General features: G+C 37.6%; 2 protein-coding genes across 7 annotated transcripts; one reads left to right on the forward strand and one right to left on the reverse strand.

Annotated features, from left to right (window-relative positions):
* Nucleotides 1-338: 338 nt before the first annotated feature.
* On the reverse strand, nucleotides 339-6,624 carry LOC103698931 (serine/threonine-protein kinase PCRK1). The gene is made up of 4 exons (XM_008780980.4): nucleotides 5,711-6,624; nucleotides 4,350-4,610; nucleotides 2,517-2,639; nucleotides 339-1,363 (listed from the first exon to the last, which is right to left on the reverse strand). Exons 1-4 carry the CDS (start codon nucleotides 6,089-6,091, stop codon nucleotides 800-802), a joined length of 1,329 nt encoding a protein of 442 aa, XP_008779202.1. The 5' UTR covers nucleotides 6,092-6,624; the 3' UTR covers nucleotides 339-799.
* A 2,671-nt stretch (nucleotides 6,625-9,295) lies between these two features.
* LOC103696986 (elicitor-responsive protein 1) lies at nucleotides 9,296-13,422 on the forward strand. 6 transcript variants are annotated; one of them, XM_026801252.2, is made up of 6 exons: nucleotides 9,299-9,710; nucleotides 9,812-9,877; nucleotides 12,395-12,539; nucleotides 12,664-12,799; nucleotides 12,909-13,008; nucleotides 13,144-13,415. In XM_026801252.2, exons 1-5 carry the CDS (start codon nucleotides 9,641-9,643, stop codon nucleotides 12,966-12,968), a joined length of 477 nt encoding a protein of 158 aa, XP_026657053.1. In that variant the 5' UTR covers nucleotides 9,299-9,640; the 3' UTR covers nucleotides 12,969-13,008; nucleotides 13,144-13,415. The 6 variants fall into 6 exon arrangements, with proteins under 6 accessions (XP_026657059.1, XP_026657053.1, XP_008776962.1 ...); XM_026801258.2 differs by lacking the exon at nucleotides 12,909-13,008 and having other exon boundaries at nucleotides 9,296-9,710; nucleotides 13,144-13,422; XM_008778740.3 differs by having other exon boundaries at nucleotides 12,909-13,145.
* Nucleotides 13,423-13,850: the final 428 nt, after the last annotated feature.

The following is a 13,850-nucleotide window of genomic DNA, read 5'->3' on the forward strand; positions in this document are numbered from 1 at the left end:
GAGCCAAGTATGGACAACAGAAGTAGCCCGCAGCAATACCAGATCATTAGCTTTCCTACTTAAATAAAGAAAATTTATTTTCCCTTATCCTTTAGTGCACGATCCTGCTTGCCATGGGCAAAGAACGCTGCTAGGATTGCAATAACCAGGATGCTTCAGTGGTACATGACGAACAAGGGGTTATTATAGTGGGTGTTCTGAAGTAAAATACTGGCTTTAAAGAGGGGGGGACATAAAATTATATAAACTATATAGTTTGAAAACCACAGACATAAGATGAGCCCTTACCATTTCTGCAGCAGATTATCTTTTTAGAAAATGAAAAAATAGAGCACTGATTGACAGATTTCACTAAAAAATTTTGATCAGCTTGAAAGGGTCTCAAAATTACACTGCTCCCAATATGAGCTCATGTTTTGATGCATGGCCCCCAGATCAGCGTGTAATTAAGTTATGCATGTGCTCTTATGAGAGATATTTTGTAGTTCGGAAGAAGACAGTCGACTGAAGGTAGAAACCTCTGTACAGTGAGTGAACAATAAGAAGAACATGCTCGCTGACAAAAGAAAATAGATGACAGAAAATGCATAACCCAGCTTCCAACTCTTTCCATCTTATGTTCATATTGAACGTAAAAAGGAGAGAGAGAGAGATGGGGGGAACAAAAATAAATAGGCCATGCTGCTATTCTTTTTTAATGTATCCACTTGATCGCATACCCCATAAAAGATCCCATCTTCCTCCCATGCATTTAAGTCATAGAAGAGGAAAGCAAATACGGTGACCTTCATCCACAGCCTTAACCCCATGTTCTTGCCAACTTCCCCACAGCCCCTGGTGCCAACGCTCTCCAATCCAACTTTCCTACAGACCTGCTCTTTAGGCTGATCAATTCCCTGATGTCAAAGACCCTACTCCTAGCATTGGCATTCTCTTTTGACATTTCTGCTGCATCAGTAGCATCCTCCCTGACCGAGGGAGCTGTAATGGCTCCTCCAGCCTCCCCGTTCAAGATCTCGATGATTTGATCAAGCACCTCAACTACCTCACTCATTCTAGGGCGGGACTTCGGTTGCTTCATTAGGCATCTATTTGCCAAAGCTATGAGCTTGCGAACAGATTGTACACAGTTTTGCCCTTCAAGTCGTGGATCTACAATAATGTGGAATTTTTTGGGGTCTGTTGCATAGGGTCTCACCCAATCCAAAAGTTTTTGCTCATTTCTTGGTAGGTTCCTATCCACAGACCGTCTTCCTGTTATGAGTTCATAGAGAACCACTCCAAAGCTCCAGACATCACTTTTAGCAGTTAACCTCCCAGTATGGACATATTCCGGCGCAGCATAGCCAACAGTTCCCACGACCTGCCCAGAAGCAGTACCAAGATATATAAGCTGTGAAAACAACTTGAACATTATCCTCGAAAAAGGATCAAATAATTGCAGGATCTGAAGTACATGCTAAAATTATTATTGTGGTGGAGATGACACTATCTTGCAAAAATTAATTGCACCCTATCAATGCGATCAAAATGACAATAATAAGGGCCTATTTGGATGCAAGTATAGCTTATCCCTAGATAAAGTAGGCTTTCAGATGAAAAGAGAGGAAAGCAAGTGGTGGAAGAGAAGGATTTTGAGGAAGAAAATGCTGCCTGTCAACCTCCGTGAAGCCTGCAATCCAAAAAATCTTGGACATCTGATTCCACAAATGGTAATTTTTCCTATCCCCATTAGTTGGGATATTGCAATCTTAAGTTTCTCTGATCAGAGGATCTCTTTCCTCCCACCGATAACTAATTACCAGCAGCAGCCTTATATGGAAAAATTCCAAGAATATTTTATACTGACATCCAAACACCCCTATTATTCTCCATTAGCTTGAAAATATCTACAGGGAAAGCCTGACCACACTATAGTAAAAATGCTAGGGGAAAATCAAAATATTCACCAAAGAATCCAGTACAGCAATAAATGTTCATTTGTGTATGAGAGTGATGAAATCAAACACAAATTAAGATGAATAAATAGGCTTGGTGCAGAGTTCATTAACCTTGTGGCTTACCAGTGCATAACTCACCAGCAGAAACTGCCAGTTAACTCCCTAGAGACCAGAGAGCAAACTCAAAATAAAGATATAGCGGTTTAGAAAACATAGGGATGTCACTTAGCTTAAATTCTGGTCAAAATTTTAAGCCAGACAATATGCATCATTCTAATGCCTTGATATATAACTAAGTAAAAGATATTGAGTGCTTTAAGCCAAACACAGCATCATACTTGCAATATATATGTTAAGCAAGATGTTTTTGATGGCACTTTTGCTCAGTTTCTTCGTTTATGTATAAATAAAAGAGTTAATTTGATATTAATTCTTATACATAAGCATTAGTGCAAAGGCAACACAGAAACAGACATAAATCATAAAATAATAGCATCAGAAGCTTAAGAAAAATTTAACAAAGTTTCCTGCAATTATTGCAAATGATGGAAAATAAATAATTAAACTCCAACTTACTGATGTCGAAACATGACCAACTCCTTCCGCAGGGCCATGTCTGGCAAACCCGAAGTCTGAGAGCTTAGCATTAAAATCTTCATCTAGCAGAATATTTGAGGTTTTAAAATCTCGAAATATTAGCTGCACGGTAATACATAAAGCAGACCGATAAGTAGCTTTACTTGCATATGTGCATACACAACAAGGCCAGAAAAGGAATTTTCATATTATGTTACATTTGAAGCTTAAGTATCAGAGGAAAATGAAGACAGGAAGATATCATAGCCAATTTCACATCATACATGTTCGATAAGTGATATAGCCCAAACTAATTTAAATCTTTAGACAACCTTACCCTGCTATGATTAATACTACATTCAAGAAGTCCATGTGCAATATGAAGAAGTGAATGAGTAGATGCGATAAAAAAATACCCCCTCTATCTATACGCATGCATGTATATGCAATGAGTGGAGAAAGAGATTTTTTTAACTATCCATTTTATTGAAGTTTTTTAAGGAGTTTGGAGTGGATATTGGCTAGAATAGAAATTTTAATGTTTTGCTGAACTTTATAAGTATCCTATACTAAATATATGAACGATTTGTATAGTTTTGTATCAAAATATCCTATTTCTCGAATTATACAAATTTTTATTACTCATTTCCTGCTCTTGTTTCTCGTATAGTTTCTCGCACTTGTTTCTTGACCTAGCAACTATGCATTGCAAAGCTTTTAAACTAAAGTAATACAGAACAGGTGACAGGCACAAATTGAGATAGTATTGTCATGTCCGACAAATGTTATATGAGGCAATTGCAGGTTCACGGAATAGTCAGATATGCAGAGGGACGCAATGATTTATAAGGCATGCACAGAAAGAGAGAGAGAGAGATTTTCTGCCTTCCAGACAGCCTTACAAACTTCAAAGACAACAAAAAATTAAATATATAGAACCCACTCAACAAGAAATTTTTTTGGCTTAATAAGGCCCTTATCATCAGCCACTTACCAGTTGCTGCAAAAATAGTAACAATAATATAATATGGTTGGCAAAATAAATAAATAAAAAAAAAACCGGCATCATATAATAACTCAGTGAATATGATCACTTAGGATTTAAATTTTACTAAACGATGCAGCCTCTTCGGGCAAGAGTTGTCAATGGACCAACTGCTCGAATATTACCCTGGTGCTCTATTGCATGCATATGAATGGATCAATAGGCCTTCCTATTCACATGAAGTACTAGGATCGAAAGTGGCAGGCAAAACATGGTCAGTTTAATGACCCTCTCTCTTGCATGGGATATTTGGAAAGAGAATGATATGAGAAACTTCATGGTATAATGAGAATACTGATGTTCTGATAAGATGATCACTGTATTCTCCTTCACTGGATCCTCTACAAAAATTTCCAAACTTCTTTTTTCAAATTTTTAAGATCTTGTCATCCCAATTTGACAGTGTCCATCAAGGCTTAATTTTTTCCTTAAAGAAAAACAAAAATGCAGGTAGTTGAAAGTGGTATCAACCATAAGGCAGTGTCTTCTATGGACCATGTATTTCAAATAAGGTAGAATAGAGGGAGAAGAGCGAGACCTTTGAAGAGAACAGGCATCCACATTTATAGACTAATAAAGATATGGACATCTGTCCTTTCAGAGGTTTCTCAATGGTCAGCTAAAAGATACTTTTAGCGTACAGCCTTACTTGTTGATCTATATATCAACTTGCATGATTTACTAAATTTCTCGCAACTATAGATGCCAGCAATTAAGAATAACATTAACCACAACTAAGAAAGCCTAGCACAAACAATAACAATAAAAGGCATCGTGGGAAAAATTACCTGAAAATCCATTTCTTCATGGAGATATGCTAAACCACGTGCAGCATCTTGGGCAATTTTTAACCTCTGCTCCCACGACAGAGTTGATGTGACTCGAGCTAATAGGTGATCCTCCAAGCTTTTATTGGGCATTAATTCATATACCAGAAGCCTTTGAATCCCCCTCTCATCATCTTCAGCACAATAGCCCACTAACTTGACAAGATTGGGATGCTTAACTACACCCAGAAAATTAACTTCTGTAACCCATTCCCTGTGTCCCTGGATGCTATAAAGTAAATAAGTAGAGGAAACATCACAAATACCAATTCAAAAAGATACATTCATGCATGCATATTTTGACCAATCAAAAATTTCAAACCCAGCACAACACATTCGCAAACAAAGGTAATCGATCAACTGGGAAAGAGAACTATTAGCAGATCGTACTGAAATTCTGACAAGAATGTAGTAGCAATTGTGCACAACGGCCATTGTGGCAAACAAGCAATGCATACAATCAAATGGGGTTTGCTACCAGGACCGACAACATTTTAGCAGCACATAAATTCATTCCTAAGCTAAGGATCGTACTATGTCTAAATAACCATTTCCTAAGAAGTGATTGTCATTGTCTGAATCACCCTAGTATAGTGTTGGCCAGGTAGTGAGTGATTGGGACTGAAATCTCTATGCAGTTGTGGAATGAAATCTACTGTGAGAGGAGAAATCTTGAAAGAAAAAAGGGAAGTGCTGAGATGCATCAGTGACATGTACAAAATAGTCGAAAGAGCAAATTTTGGTGAGTCTCTCCTCCAGTCACTGGAGAGTGGAGAGGTGCAGGCCAATCAGCTGTTCCTAACAGATGGACATCGAGCAATTTGCATTGGACCTTTCCAGACCACACATGAACGAACTGAAGAGGATCCAAACTCAATTTAGATCCCATCCAGTAGCTCACCAAATATCGAATATTGCAAGTAAATTACAAAAGGACCGGAAATTAAAGAAGGTTCAAAGCAGCAAACTGCCCAAAAATTTCAAGATCCTCTAAAATCAAGAGTCTGTGATGCCACACATAATTCATATAATCCATTGATTTACGCTAAAGATTAAGATATCAAATAAAATAGAAACACGATCCATCAGAAAAAATTCTGACTCCTGCTATAAGCGAATCACGCTAAGAATTCTTGAAACACTACACTGCGAGCAATAAAAACTAAAATTTCAATATCAAAGATTCTCCATCGAATCCCATTCCATCACTTCCAAGTCATAGCAGTACAGATTGCAGCTCAAAAGACGCAAGATCAAGGATTTATGAAGTGAAAAGAACAAAATATCAACGAAAAAAAAGGTGGGGGAAGAAGAAATTTTGCCTGCAATCCATTTCGATTCAACTGCTTCACGGCAACATCCATGCTCTCAGCGACGTCATCCTCTCCCGGAACCGTAAGGACGCCTCTGTACACGCACCCGAACCCGCCCTCTCCGATCAGGAGGGCGCGACTGAACCCCCTGGTCGCCGCCTTCAGCTCGGCGAACGTGAACGCCCGGAGTCCGTCCGGCAGCTGCCCCTGGAGGCGGAGTGGGGGCGAGAGATCCTCCTCCTCCAGTCGCGAGAGATCCCGGGGGCCATGATCGAGCTCGGCCCGCCACCCAGCCGAGGCGACGCTGAGGGAGCGCGCCCAGGAGAACCGGGAAGGCCTCGGCCCGGGCCCCGCCTCATCGCCAGCGGCGGAGAAGTGGAAGCACTTCATTGCCGCCCTAAAGAGCTTGGTGAACGAAAAAGGGAAGAGAAAAGGAGTGGAATTATAGAAGAACGCATAGGCGAGAAGAGGTCAAACGGAGGTGGTTGAGAAGAGATGAACCGCCATCAGACAATGAAAACGAAGGGAAAGAGGATTCGGAGGGGGTATTCGGAGAAATTTTATGATGGGGAGTGAGATTCAGTCATACGGAGGAGGGCTTATTTATATTTTTTTGTTTCCTTCAGGGGATCTCGTACTCTTTTTATTTTTAATTTTTTTTTGACAACGAGTAGGTTTGAGAGGCGTGTCAGCGTTCGTCGCGTTGCTGCAGGAGCGGGACGATTTCACGAGAACCGCTCCCGTCACGAGCAGGGGCTAAATCAGCGTCGGGTACGACCGGTAGCAGCCCATGCGGTCCACCAAGAGTTCCACGGAGACGAAACAAAATTCCTCTAATCTCGGCGAACCGAGGGCCTGCGATTTCAACCCAAAAAACCCCGAGCTCGATAAATATACTCTGCTTTTTTTTTATGAGGAAATTTTCGGAAGGGTGGCTCTGGCAGGGACTTTTTCTCTGCTTGTGATTGTGAGGCTGTTCTGAAGTTTTCTTCTGTTCTTAGTTGTGCTTCTCTGTTATGCACTGTTTCTTTCCTTTTTCGCACTGCATATTGCCATATTCTCCCCCCTTGACATGTAACCTTTTGGTCTCCTTTTCCTTTTAGTGGAAAAAAAAATCTAGAGGTAAAAGAGAGATCTTTTGGCGCGTGCTTTCCACCTTTCGATTCCACCTGGAGACTGGAGTCCACCTTCATGTGGTGCAGGTTGGTAAGCTCTCCCTTTCAGGTGGGCTTGCAACGCCGCGTCACGTGAAAGCTTGTGATGATCTACATTCTCAAGATCTATGCAGATAAATAGGAGAGAAAAAAAAATTTAGAGTATTTTGAAAATCGTACAATACGTAATCTAATGATTGACGTCGTGAAAGAAGATCAATCGTTTCTTCGTAAAAAAGATATAACCAAACCTAGTTGCATGCAGATCATTTTTATCATAGAACTAGTGTTTTTTTATAGTAAATAGGAATCATTAAACCCGTTTAGAGTAAATAGATCCGTAAACATATGAAAATAAAATATCTGACAATTCAAAAGGAATATCTCTTGTAATCATCTATAGAGTAGATTCTGTATGGATGGCAACGTACACCGCCATCCAATCTGCAATCTTATTAATTTCTTTATAAATATGTTTTACTTCAAAAGGCTAGAAAAATTGATTCTACTCTTAAACAAGCCGAACTAGTGTTCATCGTATAAAAATTGTAACCATCGGCAGCCAATTTTTTGCGATAAGATTAGAACACTACTAGCTATGCGGACTTTATAATTTTCTAAAACAATGAAAAATGATTTTTGATTTGAATCTTACAATATATGTCATGATTTAGGATGATGTGTCGCAATCAAGGATGGTAATTCTAGAATTACATGTGTTAGAGTAACATGCTAAACATGTCGAACTAATAGTTTAAGATTATCATGGTTGATTTCACCCAACCCAACCTGCTCATTATGAGTTATAATGAAAGAAACCTATTATCAATTTAATAGACAATTTTATTTCCGAACTAATAGTTGCAATCGGCAAAAGTTGCCTGACCCCATTTTACAACTGAAAGGACTTCACATACACTTACTATTAGACACTCTGCCAAGAAGTTGGATTTAGATTTATGTCCCAAATTGGCTTCTAAACAAAGTTTTCTACTGGACCATATTTTTTTGTGGTTGGAAAACTCCTTTGAATAGTTCCAAGTAAGTTCCCTCGAGAAAAAAAAAAGTTTCAGGTAATTAAACCGCCACATCCAAATGCGAGTTTAAATTTATATCTTTGAACTAATGAATATCTAGTAGATTTTTCAATTGGGTTTGGAATTACAAGTTCACGTTTTCTTCCTTACGACTGCGTTTCTTGGAAACTCAACCAAATTTTAGTAGCAACTAAACAACTGTCTTAGACATGATCGTTCATTGTCTGTATCTAAGAAGGTTAACAGAAGAATCCATTATATTAGCCATGTCCCAAAAAGAGTCATGGCACCAGTGAACTGGTCGATTTCGGAAAAAAAAAGAAAAAAAAAGGAGTCCAAACCAATAATCTTATAAGACTCTTAACCACTAAGAGACAATTTGAAAATAAACTAATCTGATATGTAAAATATATGATCCAATGCTCTTCGATGCAAAATAAAAAATATATTTTATTTTATTATTTTGGACATTTTTCAAAACTTACTATTTAAAATAATTAAAAACATCAATAAGTTCTAAATTTCTTTTCATAAAAAATAGTTCTTTATCTATTTGATAGAAAACAAAAAGTAAATATACTTCAATTTTGTTTTACATATTTTGAAAAACTTATTATTTAAAATAATTTAAAATATAATGAATTCTAAATATAGTTTTATGTTATGTATCGATAAAAAAAATATGATCATAATTATTTATTATTTATATTACAATCAAAAAATTTAGATCCATATCATTTAAAAAAAATGTTAAAATAGATAATTTATCACTAATTATATAATTTTTCTAATATTATATTTATTTATAAATATTTTTTAGTTATAGATCGATTTGACAAATTGATCCAGTGGTTGGACTACTATCCAGTGACCCGATGACTCGACCGGCTTGATTTCTATTCTATTGTACAACTCGTTTAGTTTTTTAAAAAAAGGAGATAGAAAAGTATGGTCAACTGGAAAAGGAAGAAGTTCCGACCATCTCGATTCCGGTGTGTAGAGGCCAGCTTTCCGCTCAGTACTTTAGGGCTCGGACAAGCAACGAGCCGGCTTTACGGCGCCCGAGGTGGCTTCCGCTAAGGAACAAAATAAAGTAGTTCATGTTTGATTTAAGATTTCAAATAAAATAGATATAAAAGTAGCTTTTATGTAGGAATAAATTTTTCATCTTCTAGAAAAATAGAAAATTTACTTTTTCATGGGCTAGAAATCAAAATAAAATATTTTTTTTCTTGTACTCAATTTATCAAGGACATAAAAAAATATTTTATAATTTTTTCTTAAAAATAGATACTAAATCAAATATAAATCATTTTAGAAAGTATTACATATCAGTTTCCCGAAAATAAGATAAAATTATTCTCATGAACCACGATAGTCCTTCTTAGTTAAATACTTCCCTTTCCCCTTCGCCGCCGCCGGCGGCAACCCCCCAACGCACGGTCCTTGAGTTAGTGGGACCCAGGAGCCGGCGTTACGACCTACCTTCCAACTCAAAATTTAGATCGCCCACGGGCCTTACCGACTCCCGTCACCTCTCCAGTCTCCAAAAAGGGTTCTTCTTCCACGTTCAAACTTAAACCTAACAATTTGGAAGGGTATTGAGACCAACTCATCGTTAGGATCGACGACCCATTCAGACGCTGACTCGAAATATCTTTTGACTTTGAAGCATCCTAGAGGAAACAGAGTCCTTTATCTTCCCATCCTGTGGAGGGAGAGAGAGGGAGAGAGAGAGAGAGAGAGAGATGGGGAAGGGGATATTGGAGGTGCAGCTGATTGACGCAAAGGGACTGGCATCCACTGATTTCTTAGGTGGTATCGCCTTATCTCACTGAGAATATAGAAATAGAGTAAGGAAGAGATTAGGATTTTGATTCCATTGTTCTAATTTACTTGCATTTTGTTGATGGATACAGGGGATACAGATCCGTATGTGCTGATCCAATACAGGAGCCAAGAGCGCAAGAGCAGCATCTGCCGAGGTTGGTATTTCTATTCCTTGTAGTACTTGGAAAAAAAAAAATCCTTATATTTGATTGTATGCTGTTTAATTGTGTTACGTTTTATCTGGTTATCTGTAGACACCCTTTTGGTTTCCTATTCTGCCAAGCAGTTTCTTTCTGCATCATTGCATTAAATCAATGAAATGGTTGGTTAATGGCAGTGACCATTGATCACATAAATGGCTTGCAGTAAAAACTTTCTTTCTTTTTTTTTTTTGATTTTCTTTTACCTGATTGATCGCCAAGATTGGTTACATGAATCGTTATTAGAACCCAATAATGCACGTATTACTTCCAAGAATAGGAAATATTTGATGGCTGGATGAGACTCATTTAGTTTTTCTTTTCCCTGGTTTTTTGTGTATCTTATTTGTAACGTATACTTTCACTTTTAGTTGTCTTGTATTGTTTCTTTTCTTAAAGAAAGAAGAGAGAACCATGAGGGAGTGCATGTATAAATCAAAGAATGTATATAGACATGTTATCTTGTTCATCAGATGTTGAAGATATGTTCTCTCCCTAGTGTGATGAAATCATGTTAAAAAAAAAAATTGTTGGAAGTAGGTCAAAACTATGAGAACATATCCAGTCATATTTAGAGATATAAGGATTCATGAAACTAGAAAATTGAATTTTTAAAAATTGAAAAAAAATAAATTTTTAGATTTTTTTGTCTTAAATTATCTGTTTGTGCAGATGAAAAATCTAACGAGCAGCCTGCCTGTTTTTAATTTGTTTTAGATTACGACCCTGCTTGGTTCCCAAACAATCATAAGCAGGTTTTGGAATAATTTTATTCAAAAGTGTATTGGTTAAAGCTAAAGAAGTACAAGAAAGTTGCTTTTTCAGTTTTCTTGAAATTCCAAAACTACCCACTCTATTCAGTCTTTATTCAGGTACTCAAAAAGTTGTTTGGCTATATAAACGTGAATCAAGTTGAAAAGATGTATGTTTTTTAGGTATATGCAGCTTTGTTTGGAAAACATATAAAACCTATGAGTTCAAAGCATATTTGATTAGCAAATCAATAAAACAGGACTGCTATAATCCCAATACACACACACACACAATAAAGCATATCATCTTAGGCCCTTTTCTGGTTGACATTTATGAGGATGAAGGTTTGAGACTTCTGAAAAGCTATCTGCTAAGATCATCACTATTGATAACTTCATTACCAATTGTAGCATGTAAGTTGGACAATGTGTTCATTATTCGAAACAAAGAAGGCTTTTTTCATCTCAAGATGAGATAAACTAGCAATAAATTGGCGGTCATAATGCACCTTGCTGATAAGTAAAATGCTGGCTAACCTAACTCTGACAAAGAGGAGATGGGTAATTAAGATCTCCCCCCCCCCGAATTAACCACCATTTTAAGTTTAATTCTTGTTGATTGAAAATTGTATTCTCATTCGTCGATAGCCCCCCAACCCTACATACTCATAGGTAGCTCTCTGAAAATTAGAAATATCTGCATATAAGAAGAAGTCTTATTGTGTACATTTAAAACATAAAATGTTAACCAGGTAAATACCAAACACCAAATGATAGTCAAATAAACATCTGGATTTTAAATTACCTGGAGGTGGGAGAGGTTAAGAGCTCTATGAAATAGAAATATCTGCATACAAATCAAATCTAATTATATATACAGATTAAACACAAAATGCCAAGTGTACAGGCTAAACATCGATCAACTGATAGTTAAGCAAACATTCAGGTTTTAGATTCCTTGAGGAGAGGGGGTGGGGAGAGGAAAAAGCGGTATGCACCAAACTTATCAAAACCTGCATGAGGCCAACCCAAAATACATGGTGCAAGCTTTTCTACCTTATGTGGTCACCAATCTACTAATAAAGTAAAAAGTTGCTTGCTGAATTAAGGTGGAGCTCAGCCATCTCATTGCAGACAACCAGCATTCATCTACTGACTTGTCATGCTCTTATTCATGGTAGAAGCTGTTGGTTCACCAAGTCATGTTAAGTGGAAGCTTATGAACCCTAGAGTGGCGATCAGACATGTCATTCTACCAAGCCTAACCTAACAAGCCAGTGTGCCCTAGGCCAGCCATACTGCATATCCATAAATTAAGAATCTGGATGGAAGATTAAAAATGGAGAATGAGAAGATAAGAAACCTTGATAGTCTCATATCAGCAACCTCCTTTGCATCCATTCAGATCAACTTTCCTGCTCAAAGTTTATTTGAAACTCTAGTCCAAGAGGCATTTAACTTATCTTCAATAATATGGATCATTTGAAACATGATGAGTTTGACCTAGACCTGGGGTATCAGTCACTGCTAAGATATTGGAGAAACACGGATACAGCTCCATCCTAACCAAAGACAATTCTCGGGTCCTTTTCATTCACCAAACCATAGAAGGAAAGTTTGCAGATAAAATAGGCATGCACGAGAAAGCAGAATGCTGCATAGAACAAAGCTTGCCCATAACGAAATGACAATCTTCTAATGTTGATATGAAACTCTGGAGGTGCAGGCCAAGGAAGCAATCCATCATGGAATGAAACATTTAAGTTTGTGGTTCACTCTCCAAGCGGCGAACACCAGCACAAGCTCATCCTCAAACTTATGGACCATGACACTTTCACAGCCGATGACTTCATGGGCGAGGCGACGTAAGCAATCGCCATGACTATTGTTTGCTATTTGCTAGTTGCTACGATGATGGCAAGGCATTGCCGACTCAAGTGCTCTACTTCCCTTCAGAGCTCAGAAGTTTTTTTTGGCTTCGTGATGCAGGATCAATGTGATGGATGTGATTGCTCTGGGCATGGAGAACGGAATCGGGGAGCTACGCCCTTGCAAGCACAGGGTTGTCCTAGCCGACGGGACTTACTGTGGAGAGATTCGAGTTGGTGTCAAATTTACTACAGAGGTATCCATCACTAGTCACTTTGTTACCAAATGCATGATTTGTACATTCTTTTCAGATTAGTCCATGACATACCAAGACTTTTTGGTGCCTTCTTATCGGATTTGGTTAGATGAAAGAAGAGGAGGAAGAGGAGGAACTCGGCGGGTGGAAACACAGCTTTCGCTCCTAAACTTTTTTAGAATTTCTCAATCATCTGTACGACCATCATGGTCAGTTTATGGTTCATGTTATGGAATGTAGTATCAGATTGAAGCCAGTGGAATGTAATCAGTAGATGATCGAAACAATCTGGATACTTGAATTGTATTGCAAGTTGAAAGGATCGCATTCATTATTTACTGCAGGGACTTGAAGATTGAGTGTCCAGTATCTCAGAAGCTATGCCAACAACAGCGACCACTTCATCCTCGTCGACAATCCATCAAACACCTTGTCTCTAATAGTATTACCAGCAGTCCAGCACTAGAGTTCGGATACATTGAAAATAGTGTTATAGCACACCACTGAGATGGGAAGTGAGATAAAATTCCTCTATGTAAGTGCATATTGATTTGCAATTTATCCTTCCACTGTAACCAATAACCCGTGTTTGTTCTCGGAAAAAATAAGCATGTTACTTTCAAACCCATAACCTAACATGCATCCAAGGGACCTATAAATCAATAGACATTGGAAAAATAATTTCTCAAATAATATTTGCAAAATCATAAATATAGTATATATCTATTTGATATGCAGAATAAATCATTATCAAATACCTTTAACAAGCCAATAGTGGATTTATTTTTGTTTAGTTAATCTTTGCCCAAATAAGTTATTCTCTCAATATTGGCAGTGGATCCCTTGTTAAGTATCTCATATGACCTCGGCATAAATTTTGTACATCTAATTAGCCACTGTACTCAAACTCATAGTTTGATTTGAGCAGTCTAGCTATCAACATGACTTGATTCGTGCTGAGTTATACGTGTATGTTAAGTCAGAGAACATGCAAAGACACTATTATATGATGATAATATTTGTCATTTTTGTTAGAAAAAATTTAATTAGG

The sequence above is a fragment of the Phoenix dactylifera genome, chromosome 12 (assembly GCF_009389715.1).
Source record: "Phoenix dactylifera cultivar Barhee BC4 chromosome 12, palm_55x_up_171113_PBpolish2nd_filt_p, whole genome shotgun sequence".
Classification (NCBI taxonomy): Eukaryota; Viridiplantae; Streptophyta; class Magnoliopsida; order Arecales; family Arecaceae; genus Phoenix; species Phoenix dactylifera.